At 35.6% G+C, this 18597-nt stretch overlaps 1 protein-coding gene and 1 long non-coding RNA gene across 2 annotated transcripts; one reads left to right on the top strand and one right to left on the bottom strand.

Moving 5' to 3' along the window:
• Positions 1–860: 860 nt before the first annotated feature.
• Positions 861–8613, bottom strand: LOC119082011. Its single transcript, XR_005088564.1, has 3 exons — positions 8462–8613; positions 3941–3943; positions 861–870 (listed from the first exon to the last, which is right to left on the bottom strand). It is a non-coding gene; the product is annotated as an uncharacterized LOC119082011 (long non-coding RNA).
• A 2639-nt stretch (positions 8614–11252) lies between these two features.
• LOC119082013 lies at positions 11253–18210 on the top strand. The gene is made up of 5 exons (XM_037191330.1): positions 11253–12420; positions 13558–13706; positions 16296–16578; positions 16702–16944; positions 18121–18210. The coding sequence occupies exons 1-5, from the start codon at positions 11707–11709 to the stop codon at positions 18199–18201; spliced, it is 1470 nt and encodes a 489-aa protein (XP_037047225.1). The 5' UTR covers positions 11253–11706; the 3' UTR covers positions 18202–18210.
• Positions 18211–18597: the final 387 nt, after the last annotated feature.

Below are 18597 nucleotides of genomic sequence, written 5' to 3'. Positions count from 1 at the left end.
TCTCCACAAATTTGTAATGTTGAAACATAAGAAATACCCAAATGTGTCCACGATATCTTTTGTTAGAGAGAAAAAATCACTTGAAATAATCTACTACTTCCTAAGTTCAGTTGAACAAACATTTACCTATACTTAGACACTAAGTCTTAGAAATAGATTGGATCATTGTGAATTATCGCCACGGTTGCACGCATTGGGAGCTAGGATCATTGAGCACTTTGTCGACTTTTGCATTAACATTGAAAAGATCCACGTTTTCGCAGGTTGGAATGACGGCTTAACCTGACTACCTTTTCTTGGCATGTAAATAATGCATTAAATTTTGCATGTGTGTTCAACTGAAGCCAAAGTTAAATGAATACAATGACCTTTTATATCACAGTGTGCTTTAACGGGCTTTAACTTGAATCTTGATTTCCTTAAACCATAAATAATATGAGTTCGATGTCCGTTAATATGAAATCTTTATAAAATAAATATTTGTATTGAGGGCGCCAGTGCCAGGGATTCGAAAACGGTCCTTTTATTTGAATAATCCTTCTTTTTAGAGCTACGATGCCACTAAGATTGTTCTAGACGTGTACTTATGAATATATAGAATTCCGTTGTGACGCAGAGACTTTTCCCAGTTACTATAAGTGAATTGGAAACAACTTAAACGACCTTATCGGATTTTCCCATTTACAATATCTTCACAAAAAAGGCAAATTTTGTTAATGCAGATATTTTCAGTCCTTTGTTTTAGGCTAGTCAAAAATAGCTTTTTGAGGTCATTGACCTCGTTCTCTTTTTTTGAAAATTGTGCACATTTTAAGGGCCACCAACTTCATTTTTTGACTACATTGATATAGACGTGTGCGTCGATATACGCTCCATCGGCGGCGTGAGTTTTTAGAGGTCGGCGGCGGCTCGCTGATTGAGTAAAATGTCGGCGGCGCCGGCGCGCCGGCGGCGTTGAGCACTTCAAGTTAGAAGTTGATTATTTTGCCATTCACTTCACAATTTCAGTAGTATTGGAAACACGACAATCTTTAACACCTTTACAAAATTTCGCTTCCTCAATAATACCATAATTATTATGGATGAACAGAATACAGTTTTAAGTTATCCGCAAACACAAACGTTTCGAGTGAATAATCATCAGTGCTATTGAAAAATCAAGCTCTTTCGGAGTGCTTGTAGCGGTAATACACAATAATTTTGCAGCCAAATTCACTAATTTTGGCATCGAATTTAATTGTGAAATCATACATTCACTTAATAATGACGAGTCAAGACCAGAATTACTACTTATGTCAGCAATGTTCCTTTTACGTTTGTTACTTACGTTTTGATGTGAATAAGAAATATATTTAATATATCTAACTAGAATAGGAAACGTTTATTAGAATAGAAGTTAATTGATACGTGCGTTTCTGCACAATTTCCTCATACTGGGCTCGTGTACAGCAAGATACTTCTAATCATAGACTAATATACGGGAAATTTGTTGGTTAGATTAAGTCGATACTGTACAAGATACAAATGAACTTGAACAATTCTTTAGCTGAGAGACTTGTGTGCCTTTCGAAGTTATGTAATTTTTCGAGTGTTATTTCCAAGGATTATTATGAAGCCGCTGCAGTAGGGGTGGATTAGATTAGGTTGGAAGACTGGGAGGCTTCAAAAATAAAAACAGGAACTCAGATCTTTGATCCTTATTTCCCCTCCCCCGGCTTTGCTTCTTTCATCAGGAAAATTTCCCGATTTTCAATAGAAAGTCAATAAGGCCCTAAGTCACTAAGAAATGCCAGATCCTCATCTTGTTGCAGATCTCGTGAGCTTCAGAAACACATTGCAGTGTATGTGTTACCCATACATTAACTATTTACATAACGAAGAGAAGTAGGCAAAGTCACTTAACTTTTATAATCAATTGAACAGTTTTATGAAGTTTCGATCTAGTTTATTTACCACTCTAGTTGATACTAGCAATTCGTGCCTAATTCGTATCTTTACATTCGGGCTATTATCACGGCTATTATCTGTAAAACTTTAGGAAAATTTCACTCCCCCTGACCTCTTTTGTGTGAAGTGGGAAAAAATATGTAAAATTGTATTTCCATTGTCCATCACTAATACGTTTTCCGAACCGAATCAGTCCCATTTTCAATACGTTCCGCATTTATCGGTTACGATCTATTTTTATTGTTAAACTTTTTTTCATCTGCTATGCCCATTAGCAATCAACCAGTGTTAATTATCATGTTGCATGAAAATTTGTGTGGATTATGTTGTTGTTGCTCACCCTAACCCACAAAACATTCCATCCTGATGGTCTGTGTTATACACAAAAATTGAGAAGGAAAACAAAAAATTCAACAGAAAAATGTTAAAAGAAAAGGTACAAAAACGAAACGAAATGAATGAAAAAAAAAACCGTCGAGCATTCGCACATTTGTATCCATCTTGCTATATATATAACATTCAGTTCATAAAGCAATTTTTATTTGTCGAAGAGGAATTAGAGCATGTGATCTCGTTCCCATGATGTTGAAATGTTATATTATACTCGATGTCATCCCTTCATACAACCTCTCCACTTCAGTGAGGTGCTTTTTTGTTATAATTAAATGGTGCGAGATTGTATGTGGAGGGATTGTCGTTAGAACTTCTGTGCGTCTCGATGTAATGTGTATATTCGATAGAAGCGTTTGTACGGTATATATATGCATGGTGTGGGTGAGTGGTTTTGTGAGAGATAGCTCTTTAGCTTGGTGGAGGTAAGCTATAAGGTTGCCGCCAGCTAACCATATAAAGGTTTTGCCAAAGGTGAAGTTGAAAAATTGCTTTTCGAAACAGATTATGTTGATGTTGGTAATTAAATTACGAGGGTAGAAAATGTAATTAGATTTTCGCTTTTGTTTAATTTTTTGTTGGGGCGGTAAATGAAAGGTGTATTCGTTGTTGAATTTACGCATGCTGCACGAAAACATTGAATTAAGATAAAAATAAATAGAAATGCGCAAACTGAAATGGGTGAAATAAAATGAAACATTTTAATGCTTCTTAGATATAGGCAATGGTGCGAGTCATTTGCGGATCATTGGTGTTTGATCATTTCTTCGGGAGAGAGGCAGGTCATATGGAATGTGTCGAATGTCGTTAGAATAGAACAGACAATCGTTTGTTTATAGCAAGCTTCTATTGTTCTCTTGTTGTTAATTATATTGTTCATACGTTCAATGACTTTTTAAGTACACTGTACTTGCAGCTCATGACATACTATTATTGTTCCATAAAAACCTGTGCTTTAGTTTTCCTAACAAGCTTCTAAGTTGAAAGTTTGTTAGCTACATATATGTTGGTCATTTCTTTGCCTCTGGTCGTCATAGCATCTGGTGAGGCTTTGTACTTAAAAACTGCTGAGCATCTAAAGATATGTCTTTTCATGTTACTGATAAAAAAAAATAGTGGCAGAGTCCATTCCCTATTGAAGTCTGCATAATAAAAATAGTAATTTGCGTGTTTGATGGAAATGCCTAAAAACCGCCAACCAACACAAGCACTTTATTTACATTAGTAGAGGTCCTTAGCATAAAAATAGTTCACTTTATAGTAGAATGGTGCGCTTTGGACCAGTAATTAATATTGGTAGCCTGAGTCCAAAAAGATTAACACCCCTCAAAAAACCCCACCCCACCACTCACAACCCCTCACCAAAGATTTTAGTGTAAGGGTCACTTCAATGAATTATTGTGAAGCGTATGTCAATGCTAGAATTGCAGAAGGATATAGCCACAAAAATTTTTTTAACGTATTCACTACCCTTCATATTTGAGATTTCATAGATTTTCATGGAAAACTCGGAAAATTGATGAGGAAAATGGAGAAATTGAAAAGGGTTTGGTCATATAAAAAAAGTATGAACACTTACCTTTCGTTTAAGCCCCATATCGACAGTCTAGCATTGACAGACGCTTCACAATAATTCATTGAAGTGACCCTTTCACTAAAATCTTTGGTGAGGGGTTGTGAGTGGTGGGGTGGGTTTTTTTTAGGGGTGGTAGTCTTTTTGGACTCAGGCTACCAATATTAATCACTGGTCCAAAGCGCACCATTCTACTATAAAGTGAACTATTTTTATGACTTTTGTTCTACAAGGACCTCTACTAAATGGAAAGAAAAACCCGATAAAATTTCTGCAGAACCCCCATTTTCGGCCCAACAAATGAAAGTACACATGAAAAACGTTGTGTTCACCTCGGAGAGAAATAGAAAATTCCAACTCGAACGAAATTATGGCCCCCGCTTCGTTCTGGCAAACATAGTTTTTGCTGTAATTTCCTATTTTGTCCCCTCAGTAAACAAATAACTATTAGTGTCTGGCGCCCTTTGTTATCCGAAAATAGTGTTAACGACGCAGACATCATCTCAGACCGAAACACCTAACCTGTTAGTTGTGACGTCAAGACTTTATGTACGGAAATACATAGAGCTCAAAAAGTTTGGACATAATGGATGAGCATGTAAACAACAGAACAATAGTAGTGAGCTGAAAACTTTCAATTGTTCGTTCTATTGTTTATCCATATGCACCAACTTTTTCGGCACACTGTAAATTTACGATTTTATCAAGTGAATACTCAATCAATCAAAATGATAATTACGTTTATCTCCTGCAAGCTGATATTTCATACATTACGCGTTTCTGCATATAAACACAAACACATACATAACCACAGCCTATACGATTGGATAATTCACACATAACCCACCTAGGGTAAATTTACTTTCCATCTACATATTTGAAAAAAAAAAAATCGCCGAACGGCGGGAGCGAACACGGGACCAGCAGCATATCAACCAAACATGCTGACCACTACGCCAACAAATCACATAACGAGATGCAATTGGTGTCGGTAGTGGTTCGTTAGTCACTTCTACATCGATCAAATAATCAGAGTAGTCGGAATGATGTGATTTGAACGAAATGTTGAGGTGGATAGTATATGTGTGTGAGTAAGTAAATAAAGGATTCTCTGATGTTTTTAGCCCCGTACGAAGTACAAAGGGGCTTATAGGATTACGATGCCGTGTGTAATTGATGGAATTCGAAGCAGACGGTAAGGGCAAAGTGTTTGCCTATGTTTATAGATGACGAATCTGCAATAAAAATTTGGGCCGTCTGTCCGTCTGTCCGTCTGTCCGTCACGTCGATATCTTGAGTAAATCAAATCCGATTTCAAAAAATTTTTTTTTCCCTGAAAGATAGTCAAAATAGTGAGGCTAAGTTCGAAGATGGGCATATTCGGGTCGGCCCTTCGTGAGTTAGGGCCACCTAAGTGATTTAAGGTCTTTTGGTGATATTTATGGCAAAATAAACGATGGAAATGTAAATGACACGGCAAATGATAGGTATTGTCAATACCAATCCAGGAAAAAAAAGTTTTTTAAAATCGGGTGAGTGGACCGTGAGTTAGGGCCTTAGAAGTGAAAAGCTACTAGGGCCCTATGTGTATTTTACATAGAACTCAAGTAAATTTCATCCGTTTTTCGTAATTTTTGTTTCATTTGAAAGATAATCGAACACCGAATAGAATGTTGTTGAAAAAAAAAATTAAATTTGGGTCCTTGGACTAAGGCCGCTACTAGGGCCCTATGTGTATTTTACATATAACTCGAGCAAATTTCATCCGTTTTTCGTAATTTTTGTTTCATTTGGAAAGTAATCAAAGGCCGAATAGAATGTTGTTGAAAAAAAATTAAATTTGGGTCCTCGGACTAAGGCCGCTACTAGGGCCCTATGTGTATTTTACATATAACTCGAGCAAATTTCATCCGTTTTTCGTAATTTTTGTTTCATTTGAAAGGTAATCAAAGGCCGAATAGAATGTTGTTGAAAAAAAATTAAATTTGGGTCCTCGGACTAAGGCCGCTACTAGGGCCCTATGCGTATTTTACATACAGCTCGAGTAAATTTCATCCGTTTTTCGTAATTTTTGTTTCATTTGAAAGATAATCGAACACCGAATAGAATGTTGTCGAAAAAAAAATTAAATTTGGGTCCTTGGACTAAGGCCGCTACTAGGCCCTATGTGTATTTATACTCAATAAATTAAAATTTTAGGCCTATGTGTATTTTACATATAACTCGAGCAAATTTCATCCGTTTTTCGTAATTTTTGTTTCATTTGAAAGATAATCGAACACCGAATAGAATGTTGTTGAAAAAAAAAATTAAATTTGGGTCCTTGGACTAAGGCCGCTACTAGGGCCCTATGTGTATTTTACATATAACTCGAGCAAATTTCATCCGTTTTTCGTAATTTTTGTTTCATTTGGAAAGTAATCAAAGGCCGAATAGAATGTTGTTGAAAAAAAATTAAATTTGGGTCCTCGGACTAAGGCCGCTACTAGGGCCCTATGTGTATTTTACATATAACTCGAGCAAATTTCATCCGTTTTTCGTAATTTTTGTTTCATTTGGAAGGTAATCAAAGGCCGAATAGAATGTTGTTGAAAAAAAATTAAATTTGGGTCCTCGGACTAAGGCCGCTACTAGGGCCCTATGCGTATTTTACATACAGCTCGAGTAAATTTCATCCGTTTTTCGTAATTTTTGTTTCATTTGAAAGATAATCGAACACCGAATAGAATGTTGTCGAAAAAAAAATTAAATTTGGGTCCTTGGACTAAGGCCGCTACTAGGCCCTATGTGTATTTATACTCAATAAATTAAAATTTTAGGCCTATGTGTATTTTACATATAACTCGAGCAAATTTCATCCGTTTTTCGTAATTTTTGTTTCATTTGGAAGGTAATCAAAGGCCGAATAGAATGTAGTTGAAAAAAAAAATTTGGATCCTCGGACTGAGGCCGATAATAGGCCCTATGTGTATTTATACTCAATAAATTAAAATTTTAGGGCTATTTGAAATTTTTGTTTTATTTGAAAGGAACGTCGTACGGGGCTTCGTAATTGCGCTATGCGCAATTTCTAAGATGTACACATTACATAATAATTTTACTTTAACTACTTTAACCGGCGCATAGGCTTACGGTCAAAGTAGGGTGACAGACGCACTAGGGTCACGTACGCAATAGATATACGGGTTTGTACGGGGCTCTGTCGCAGCAAACGCTCCGACTGTTCTGATGGCTCGTTTTTGTTGTGAATGCGTTTTAAAACAACATGCTTAATTAATTAAATCCAAATTTTTGTGGTAATTTCGCTAATGTATGAAATATCAGCTTGCAGGAGATAAAACATTGTTCTACCTTGATGTATATTTCTCGAATCACTTCTTATGTACAATTGTATATACACTCGCTGGCGCTCGTTATATACAATTGTACATACGAAGTTATTCTCGAAATATACACCAAGGTAGAAAATGTACTATTAAGGTAAGCGGGGGTATAGCTGACCGTGCAGGTGTACCTGACCAGCTACATTATTTATCAGTTTTGGAAAATAATTACAAATGAAAATACGCAAATTAACGTTATAATTAATCTTTAGAGCCTAAAGATTAATTTTTTCATGAAAATAATTCGATTATTATGTTTACTTATTTGATAAAACCATAAAATGAAACCAGTGCACCATCTCAGTACAAAGTTGCACATTTCTTAAGAAAATCGTAAGATCGGTGTGGTCTAATTTAAGGTTTTTATTGACAAAAGAATTATTAATGGACAAAGTTTTGGTGTTTTTAGGTAGTAAATAGTTCGACAATTACTATTATTAACATAAATAGCGTCTAAAAGTTAATATTTGATTAATTACATGGTGGTCAAAACATTGCATCAAAAATATGCCATGTTTGTGTAGTTGACCGCACCAAATTCCGTACATTTTTCTTCATGTGACAAATGTGCAAATGTGTTCCATGTGCATTGTTGTGTACAAAATGATGTGATTAAAATTCGTTGATATTTTGTGTTTTTATGCGTTTTTATCGTTGAAATTGGTTAATATCAGTGAATTAAGAGTGAAAATGTGTCGAATAATGCGAAATTATTGCGAAAAATGTGAAAAATGTCTTAATTTTGTAGCGGTCAACTACTGCAACAAGACTGGTCAGGTATAAAAACATCCGTTTTTTAGTGGTCAGCTATAGCTGCCTGTATACTGCATCAAAAACAGTGCTTCAGTAAAATCAGTTTTTTACAATAAAAATTAATTAATTGTAAATATTTCTGATATTCTACGGAATGGGAACAGATCAAATTAAATTCTGACGAAGGAAAAACTTAGCTTCATCGAAATCATCCTGAGATACTGATGACCAGTTGAACAATTGCTTAGACGGTCAGCTACTACCTCGCTTACCTTATCTACTGTAAGTTGAAAAAGTTCATATTTTTCAGCATTAATCTAGTTAGCAAAGACAGTCAATTTACACACTAAAATTTCCGTACGCATAAGTTTATATACTTAGTTATATGCTTAATGCATATAACCAATATAGCAACTTATGCGCACGCAATTGACAGAATCCTACTACGATCATGTGTAGCAGGATTTTGTGTTGATGTGTTTTGCTTGAAAATTATGAATATTTCAACTAACAGTAGATAAAAAGTTGTTGCTAACACGTTAGTAAATGGGCTTGTTTTGCGCACACGATGTGTTGCCGAACTCGCTCCGCTCGTATCTGCAAACTCACATCTAGTGCGCAAAACAAACTTATTTACTAACTAGTTAGCAAAATAGCTATATGTTACTTAGTCTCAATTAGCCAAATTCATCGGAAAAACTTTTGTTCTTTATCCTTCGGAAGAATTTCACTAATTCTGTCGTAAATTTGCATGAAGAACTTAGTGAAAAATTTAAACAAAACTAACATGACATCACTAAACTTTTCTGCAAATTACGGCAGAATTTTGCAGAGCTATTTTCATAACTCGTGCTTAAATGTAGATTTTAAGGAAATTGGTAACTCGAGGCGAGGCCGAAATGGAATGCATAAATTCTACAATGCCATTTAGTGATGATAAGGCCTCTCACACCTCCTTATTTCCTTATTTTTCCTTATTTTTATAAAAACCTCCTTATTTTATTAAAAAAATCCTTATTTTCATTATTTTTTGCAAATTTCATCGACGGAAATCAAAATCATAGAGGAATTATGACCCGAAATTCATTGAAAAATTATATCACACACCACTAACACAAAAACGTCAACTTTGCTGTGGTTTTGACGTTATGAGCCCTTTACTTTTGACATTAGGAGTCCCTTTTACCTGTATGTACACGGAGCTGTCACACACACATTTAAATATTATGATTTTTCATTTTAGTTTGTCAGTTTCTTCTATTGATCAAAATTAAGAAGAAAAAAATTCGCTGCGTGGCAAAAATAATTTTTTGTATTATTCAACACAAAGAACTCTAATAAAAAGGTGGTTTCGTAGCTCATGATCGTTCCAACATGACTGCTTTAACATATATTTTTGTGGTTCCACGCCGCTTCTCGGCTGAAGAGTCTCGAGTAGAACTATTTGATTTAACATGTAAATCACCCTTAACATTGTCTCAGACATGCGTCCTTATTACAAACAATTCAAGGTTTTAGCCTTATTTACACTTACTTCTTTCAAATTTATACGTTTATACTTTCACCAATTTATTACTTTTTCGAAATTCGAGCGGGATAACAAACAACAGCTTTTGCAGTTAACGAGATCAAAATCTAATCCAGCAATTTAAACTTGAGGGTGGGGTCAAGTAAGAATTCACGTCTTAAATTTCAAAAATTTTGTCGCATCGAAAACTGATTGAAAACTGCTACCCTACAAAAACGATAGGTACGTCAAAATTTTATTTTGAATTTTGAAGCGCAATTACAGTGATAATTGGTAAAGCTAAGCTTTGCTAAGAATCTAATTCAAGCCTTAAAAGCACCCAAAATATTCAAATTTTCATCGTGATAAAAGTTAATTTTACAAAAACGATACGTCAAAATAAACAATAATGCGTTTCATCTTAGAATAATTTCGATTTTTATCGAAAAATTTCTCCTAATTTTTCCTTTCAACTAACAATTTCCTTATTTCTCCTTACTTTTGTGCTAAAACCTCCTTAATTAATTAATAAGAAGTCCAAATTTAGAGTGAGAATGGTGATGATATTTACAACTTACACAGCGGGTGTCTTATGAACACATTTTTTCGTACTAGTGCGATAAAAGCTACGGGTTACTGGCGTTACACCACGCCTAACGTCGGGATGTATTTCATTTTCTTCATTGCATAAAACGATGTATGCAACACCGAATCGTATGCTGGTATATTATTGTAAATAACTATTTTGGGTACAAGTTACTAAAACTATGAAAAAACGCTTCCATCAATATAAAGAAATGACGACATAACAGTGTCTCTCGCCTCATGCATATTATGAAGCTATCTATGTGTTGACGTGAATGAATATTTCGCTGAGTCTAAAAATCTATTACTCAAGCTGTATGATACAGTCTTTGGCACAGCTCCATAGGAACAAATAAATAACTTTTTGTTCCCTGCCTCGCAGTCTTATTTCTTATCCAACTAGAGCCGAGGAGATTCTTTCCACAAATAAAGTAACACATTTAATCCGATTGCCGTTCAGATCAGATTATTAGCACTGCATCGCTATATAAGGTATAATAAGCGAACATTCAGTGAGTACTGTAAAATATGCAATGCATGAGCATACAAATTACGAATGCTTTAAATCTCATATATTCATACGTGTATACAACATCATAATAATGACCGATCGCATTATGGTACTAGCAGCTTTACTCGGCTGAGTTGTTGCTTGCAAATTGTTATAATATTTGTTTTGGTTTGATGACTCAACAGTGGCGAATTGAGTGAGTGAACGTGAGTGAGGCGTTTTTATTTCCATAATACCAGGAATAAAAGTAGAACAGGAAATGAAATCGGTATTTAGTTTTGTAAAAAAAAAATTGGTGAGAATTCTCGCTGCAGATGAATATGCAGTTGGTACATTCAACGCATATTCGACGATCTAGTGGCCATCTAGTTATAGATCAATCGACCGATCTGTTTATATCATAAACCAGTCTCTATTTCTTCAAAAGAATGAATAGGCACATATACTCCCATTTCACCACTGTTCACTGAAAGAACGTTTCTTGAACTGCTTTCTTTGCATACTTACACACAATGGTGTATGGTAACTACACACATTTTTCACTTCGATTATATTGCTCTTTCTTCAGGTAACTTGTTTGTTATGCCATTGCGCAGGTATTTGTACAAGAACCAGAAGAAGTGTTATGTGCGGATAATACTGTTATAGAGTGACTCTGGTTAACTTGTTGAATCAGATATTGTTCAAACTTCTTATTGTGTTGACGTGGATTTAAGTACAAAAAATTTCTGTTGGTGAAGAAAGAACCTTTTAATTTCGAATGTGATAGTCTCACCGACAAAAATTGTTTTCTTTTCGAAAGTTCTATTTTGTAATAATTCAGGAAGTCTGGCCCACATAATACACGCATTTTTAGTGTGCCAATAAAGTAAATTAATTATTATTCAGTGCGAATCAATGTGATCAGCGGTACATACACACCACAGTGTTATATATACGTTAATCGACATAAAATTCTCCGTTGTTCTATTTTGGTTCTCTCATTCGTGTCGCCGTTTTTTTTTCTTGTAATTTAACGAATTAAAAATTGGGTCACTGGAACTATACAAACCGAAAGATGAATCTTCAAATTATCATATTCATCGCCATCGTTTCGGTGGATAAATCCTGGCAACATTCGACACAACGACCTAGTAGTGATGACGATGATTCAAATCCGTTTCTGGACATGGCAACCACATTTCTCCAGGAAACGATAGCCAATCAGAATGGTGGTGGCAATGGCCTGGGCGGAATTGCTTCGTTGATCGGTAATATGATGCAACCGGATGGTGCTGCTGGTAAATCGGATGGAGGCGGTATCGGTGCCGCTCAGATCATATCCGGAATAGGAAGTTTAATGGCTAATAGTGGTGGAAGTGGTGGTGGATTCGATCCGTCGATCATTAGTAATGTGTTGGAAATGTTTACCAGCAGCAATTCGGATACGGATGCCAATGGCAGACAGAAACGTTCAAACGACGCCCAGAATGGAGGCATTGGTATCGATACGATAATCAATATTGCGTCAGCGTTTATTAATACGAATAAGGAACAAGGTCGTGGTAGTAATGATGCTCAAGACGGGTTGATGAGTTTATTGCCGATGGTTGTGCAGGCGTACAATTCGTTTACGGGACCTGAAGGTGATGAAATTCATGCCAAACATAAGGAACACGCCTGGGTCTTACCGCCGTTCTTAGAGAAAATTCACGTGATTTGGGATCATTTCTCGAATTCCGAATTGGCTGAAGCATTGTGGAAAAAGTCGGGCGTACATTCAATATTCAAGGTAAGTACCGGTGCATTTTTCGTAGCTGCACAACAGAAATGACTCTTTCTGGTTATCAATTACATTAACACTTTAAGTTCATCAACCAACGGAGCAAAACATCGCTTTTAAAAAGGTCTATTTACTGTGCTGCTTGCTCACTGTTTCGGTTTTTTCTATGATATTACATTAGAAATGCATTAGGTTTTTATACAGCATACACCATCCACTTTTTACGTGGATATTGTGTTACTTGTTAATGTTTGTAATATCAAGTTTGAAGAAGACAAAAAGAAGATAAAAAAATGTTAAAAAATGGTCAGGTAGACAACATTCCACTGTCAGCATTTTAACATTGTAATTCGATGTATCAACCTCTGGAAGACTGACATTGAAATTTGTATGACTGGTCATGTTGAAATGTATACAAGGTACTTAAATGAACCTTTTACGGGAATGGCGTCAATAAAATATTTGGTTTAGTAATTTTGACCAACTAAAATTGTGTTGAGTTTCATATCAATCAGAGACAAGAAGAGCTAACAGATGATCTATGCTCCAATTTTATGGAAAAATGCTGAGTGAAATTTTCGAAGAACTCAACTCGAAAAAGAGCACGACTGAATTTACTTACAAGATGTATTTTCGTGCATGATGAATAGATGTCAAATCGAATAGGAGAGAATGCTTCTTTCGTTTTGCATCTACTGATGCACTTTTTCTGATACGATCACCATTTATTAATAAACAGTAGAGTTACCGGTGCCGTGGTAATTCATTCATACTTTTATAAAGATTGTATGAGTCCGCCGTACCTTAGTTTGACAAAGGGTTAAATTTTAATGCCATAAATCTAATACGGATGTTGATTCATTTCGGAGCGTTTAGGTACAGCACTGCTTCGCGGTACCTCTTATATCACTAAAGCCTCCAAATTTGACACTTGTCAACTCAGTGTTCATGCTAAGAGCAGCGCTGTGGTTTAGATCAATTCACCTAACAATAATTCTCTGAAATTCACCCTCAACACGTTTCAACGATTTCTCAGCAGAATCACTTTGAATCAATTAATAGGACATTAAACTAGGCCCTTCCATTTATTTTGACTGACAAAGGCCACTGAACAGTGTCATTAAAAGCAAATTATTTCATTTTCAGGGTTTCACCGGTCGTGATGGTAAATTAGATTACGACAGACTATTCAGCTCGCTGCACAATCAGTCGTTCAGACGAAGATGGCTAAAGACATTCATTCTGTACATGGCAGATTGGGCAAATTATATTGCGGATCCAGCGGTTTATCAACGGTAAGTTGAAACTCTGTAAATCAGTCGAAGAAGATCATAATTAAGAAAGAGACGCGGGAAAGATACAGCTCAATGGGAACCCTATCCACACGTCAATTACGGACGGGATGGCTCAGTGTTTACATACTAGCCTACGACCAAAATGATTTGTGTTCAATTCCCGTGTCAGACGTTCCAAAGTTCACTCAAGTTTCACCATTCGGGTAGTTGCAGCGTGTTTAGTGGCTGCAACAATGTGACTCGTATGACATAACCCAAATACTATGAATTTGTGTGCATATGTCTAGCCTACATTTAGGCGAGCACATAACTTTCCTCAGAGAGTATTAACATACTGTGGTTTTAAGGTGTGGTTTGGAAGTTATGACAAGCCGGTGGTCCAGACTGCACTTATTGGCCGTAAAAGGTTGTTATAGTGATTTCTATAAACGAACAAATCAAATACAAATCAATTGTTGAGAGCTTCTTCTAATCAAACCTCGTTAAGCGAAATTACGAAATTCATGCCAAAAATGTAATCCTCATTTGCATATTAAGCGATCAGTCAGACATTCTAGAACGATTTTAATGAAATCAGTTCTACTTTTACTAACTGTTTGGCTATTAAAACTTCAGCGACACCATCAATGGTAACCCAGTCCCGAATAGATACAAACAACTCTATCAAATTTATTATGCAAATTCGGACGACAGAGATAATCGAACAAAATTTATCACAATCAATATATTACGTGTAACGCATTAGGTTCGTGTCATATGGGTCAATGATGTTTTATTAGTGGGTTTTTTCTCGGCTTTGCAAAATAAACAGAAAACCAAACTGAATAACCGAAATTATGGTTTCTGCTAAAAAAAAACAAAAAATTCAGACGAAAATACTTAATGATTACGATTTTTATTGATGATGACAAAACAGTTAAGTATTACATTCCATTCGTTAAGCACCTCCGTTTATTTATGGTACCGTTATATTTATTTGCCGTACGTATATATAACCAAACATACAACATATTAATATTCAATAAAAGACGGTACGGCCAAGTCGAAGAAATATATGATTTTGTGATGTGTATTAGTATATACACCAAGTCAACCGAGTCATATGATTGCAACTTTGTATATTATTTCACTTGTACGACAAGCGTAATAATCGTTTTCTTCTTTCTTATACTTTTACGTTCTATATTTACTTAGTTCGCATTCATGTATGTTCACACTTGATGCCTACAGCACACGGTCAATATTGGTGATTGGGACACTGACATTGATTTTGTATCTGGCCATTTACCTGCCAGCATACAATTTCATTATTCACAATTTATCGATTTAATTCGATATAATTATTCATCAATTGGCATACAGTTAATGTGTCAAAATTTGATACAGCCATCACTGTTGGATTTGCATGTCCGTACAGTTTTAGCCCCGAGTAGAATGATATCAGAAGAACAATCAATCAGTAGAGGGATTACAGCATTAGTTCTCTTTTCTCAATTCTATCGATAGAGTGCGATTCGCTGTTCCACTGAAAGATGTCGCTGCAACAACGCCAATGTAAATAGAAAAATATTAAACTTTTTACCCGACGGATTTAGTCAAATAAAATGTACATGACCTCAGGACTCTGGAACAGCAATCAATTTTTCAATCGTGCGTATATCAGCTTGGCGATATGAGTCTTAAAAAAGCTATGAAACGATAGCAAGCGTTTTTTTAAACCCTTAGAGAAGAAAATGTAGGGCTAATTGAAAAACGGATTGCTGTTCAGAGTCCGGAGTCATATACGATGGCATTTTATTTTACTAAAATCCGTCGAGTAATTTTTTTTAATTTCTGTTGACATTGGTTTTGCTGCAGCGGCATCTTTCAGTGAAATAGCGAATCGTCCTCTATCGGTAGAATTGACATAGAATAGTAGAGGAAAGAGAATTGATGTCGTAATCGCTCTCCAGTCAATCAACAGAGAATTCAGATAAAGTAAATATCAAAAATGAATCGCTTTCTTAATTTTCGACCGATTGGTACTTTAATGAAGTATAATTAGGACTGTAAAATGTAAGAGATTAAGTCTCTGTGACAAGATAATACTCCTTACTAGTTGATTTAAAAGGGTGTGCGGAACGTCATTGGTGTTCTCTCTCTAAAAAAGCTTCATTTACGACTCATAAACAGGGATTTTCAGAAAAAAAATTTAGCATAAGAGAATCCAGACAGTCAAACCAAGATTCTTGGAGACGAAACGTTTCTACCGTATGATTAGCGGTTCGAACGATAAAAACGTGCAAAAGACGAAAATATGCAGTTCTCGACAATATTATCGCTCAGTGATGACATTCATTGAAAAAGCAATCAGTATCGCCCAGAACACGATAATATTACCCTCTGGCCGATATTATTGCCCTGGACAATAATATCACCCAGGATGAATGGAAGGTGTTTTTGGAAAGATAATATGCAAACAGTCTGACCTAACCTGACTTCCTAATTTCTGCCAGCTTCTTCTTTAATACTGAGACTATAATATCCTGCAACCCGCTAGCTACTCAGACAATATTTGAAAACCAGGAATTAAAACCAACTCGTTTTCAGTTACTTTGGCACGGCTCAACTGATGTTCAACGGATTCTTACAGTCCCAAGGCATTCCCAAGCACGCCCTGTTCGATCCGACCCGACCCAGCGAAACGCTATCAACATTGGTCGATCACGTATCGCGACAACATTTAAATGCGAAAATCGCATCAATCACCTACGTGAAGCCAGCGGTAAATTACGTCAAAGATTTGTTTAAATTGGGCAAAGCCAGAGGATTACTGCAAAAGTTCAACGCCACAGAGCTGAGCGATAAATTAACCGATACTGTCAATTTAGAGGTAATGATGAATATACAAACTCTTTCAGTCACCATTGAGGTCACTTGATATAGACGAAGAAGATGTGTGGAAGAAATTTCGTTTTTTTTTGTAATTTTTTTCTTTTTAATATTTCATTTTTAGGTCATAGAACCTGTTCTAAAGGTTCATCGTGCCTATAGATTTGCTACGCGTACACCACATTGTGATAAATATGTTATGTGTGAATTGAATTCACACGATCCGAACGAACAATTAGGTTTGGCCGGCATTAAGCCGGGTATTACGAAATTCGGTAGTATGGCGGCTGCATGGTTTATTAGTTCAGAAACTGGAACACCATTTTGGACATTGTTTGGCGTGATCAACGAACCATATAATTGTCAGGTAAGAATTTTGGTCATTTATTTCATCTCGACGATATTGTTGGACAGTTGTGATAGATGCGAAACGAACGCATATTATGTCGTTAACCTTTTCAGAAGACGAGTTATCTGCTATTGATAGGCGAAGATAAAAAAATAAAAGATTTGCGATCATTTCGGTTGCTAAAACGTTAAACAAGAAAAGTACGAGACTCAATTATTAATGCTGGGCAGAAGATGTTATAGCAAGCCACATAGAGTCATATTGCATTATAAACATTCACTTCAGCAACATTTTTCTGCTGCCTCTGGTTTTGAACGTGGAGCTTCAATTAACACCTCAGCTTTCCAAAGCAGTGACTAATTATGTTGAACATGGCTGTCAAGATGTCATTCACCTTAAATCTCATGAAACCTTTAGACAGCCATGACATGTGGTATGTTAAGGATCATGAAGTAAAAGATTCTGAATACCTCACTCCCCGTACATTTCTCTATATACCAAATAATTCAATGTTCATTTTCCATTATATTTTGACTGAACTGATGTGATTCAGACCTAATTGAGTCATTAGATTAATCTCTCAAAAAAATATAAAATTTTCCGTTTCCACCGCCGGATATGCAAAATTTGTTTTGAAATAAGCTGATCAAAACAAAATGATTGGTTTGTAAGTCAATTAGCTGCATCAACATGCGAAATTACTTCATTTTACATCCACTTGAAGTGTTTTATGATAAATATTATTTACGGGAAGGTGGCGGGACAGTTTTACATGTAATGAACGATATTATCGTTAAAAAACGACAATATCGTCTAGACAATATAAAATTTTATATTTAGACGATATTATCGTCCTGGGTGAAGAATTGTCGAACGATATTATCGTCGTATCGTCTTTTGAACGTTCCTGACTACATTGACAGTGTGATCGGAGATTATGTTCGGGAAAACATTTTTGGCAAAATTTGGGAAAATTCGAGAAAATGTTTTTCTGAAAGTAGTCCCTGCTGTTGAGTCATAACTTTCGATATGTATCTAGACCACGAAAACCATTAATCGAAATTCTTATACATTTTCCACGGAACACACGCTAGACTACAGAGCAAATGACTAGTAGTAGACATCCCAAACACAACAAATAAGTTTCGAAATCAACTTCAATTTTCTGATTGAATTTTTTCTGTAAATGTCAAGGTACGATTCCCGGTAGACTGTGCAGATTTCCATGACGGTGAAGCAAAGGTGACAACGGAATACATTCATAATGAGCTCTAATTACGAGACGATAAAAAAAGAGTATTTTTGACGACTATATGATGTAGTATTTGTGATGGTTATTTGATTGAGTTAAACATTATGGTTGGTATGCTTGGTAAACAGAAGTAGTTACTTTGCGTGATAAGTAAATATAACATTGCAGAACATTGAACAAGAACCGAACAAGTTGTGTACAAAATAAACTGAAAATTTAAGTTAATTTGCTGAATGAAGAATGGAAGTCGTTCCGATTATTATAAGTTTAAGTTAAATGGAATTGTCTTTTTCAGTTGAAGACTTGCGTCATAATTTAGTTAATTTATTTAGAATAATTGATTGTAGCTTAAGACCCTATGGAAATAAAAATTTTAAAAATTGCTGGCGGCTTTTATTTAAGTGGCGCTGAACTTCATA

Source organism: Bradysia coprophila, unplaced genomic scaffold, assembly GCF_014529535.1.
Source record: "Bradysia coprophila strain Holo2 unplaced genomic scaffold, BU_Bcop_v1 contig_373, whole genome shotgun sequence".
NCBI classification, from domain to species: domain Eukaryota; kingdom Metazoa; phylum Arthropoda; class Insecta; order Diptera; family Sciaridae; genus Bradysia; species Bradysia coprophila.
This window is presented reverse-complemented; position numbering and strand designations above follow the sequence as displayed.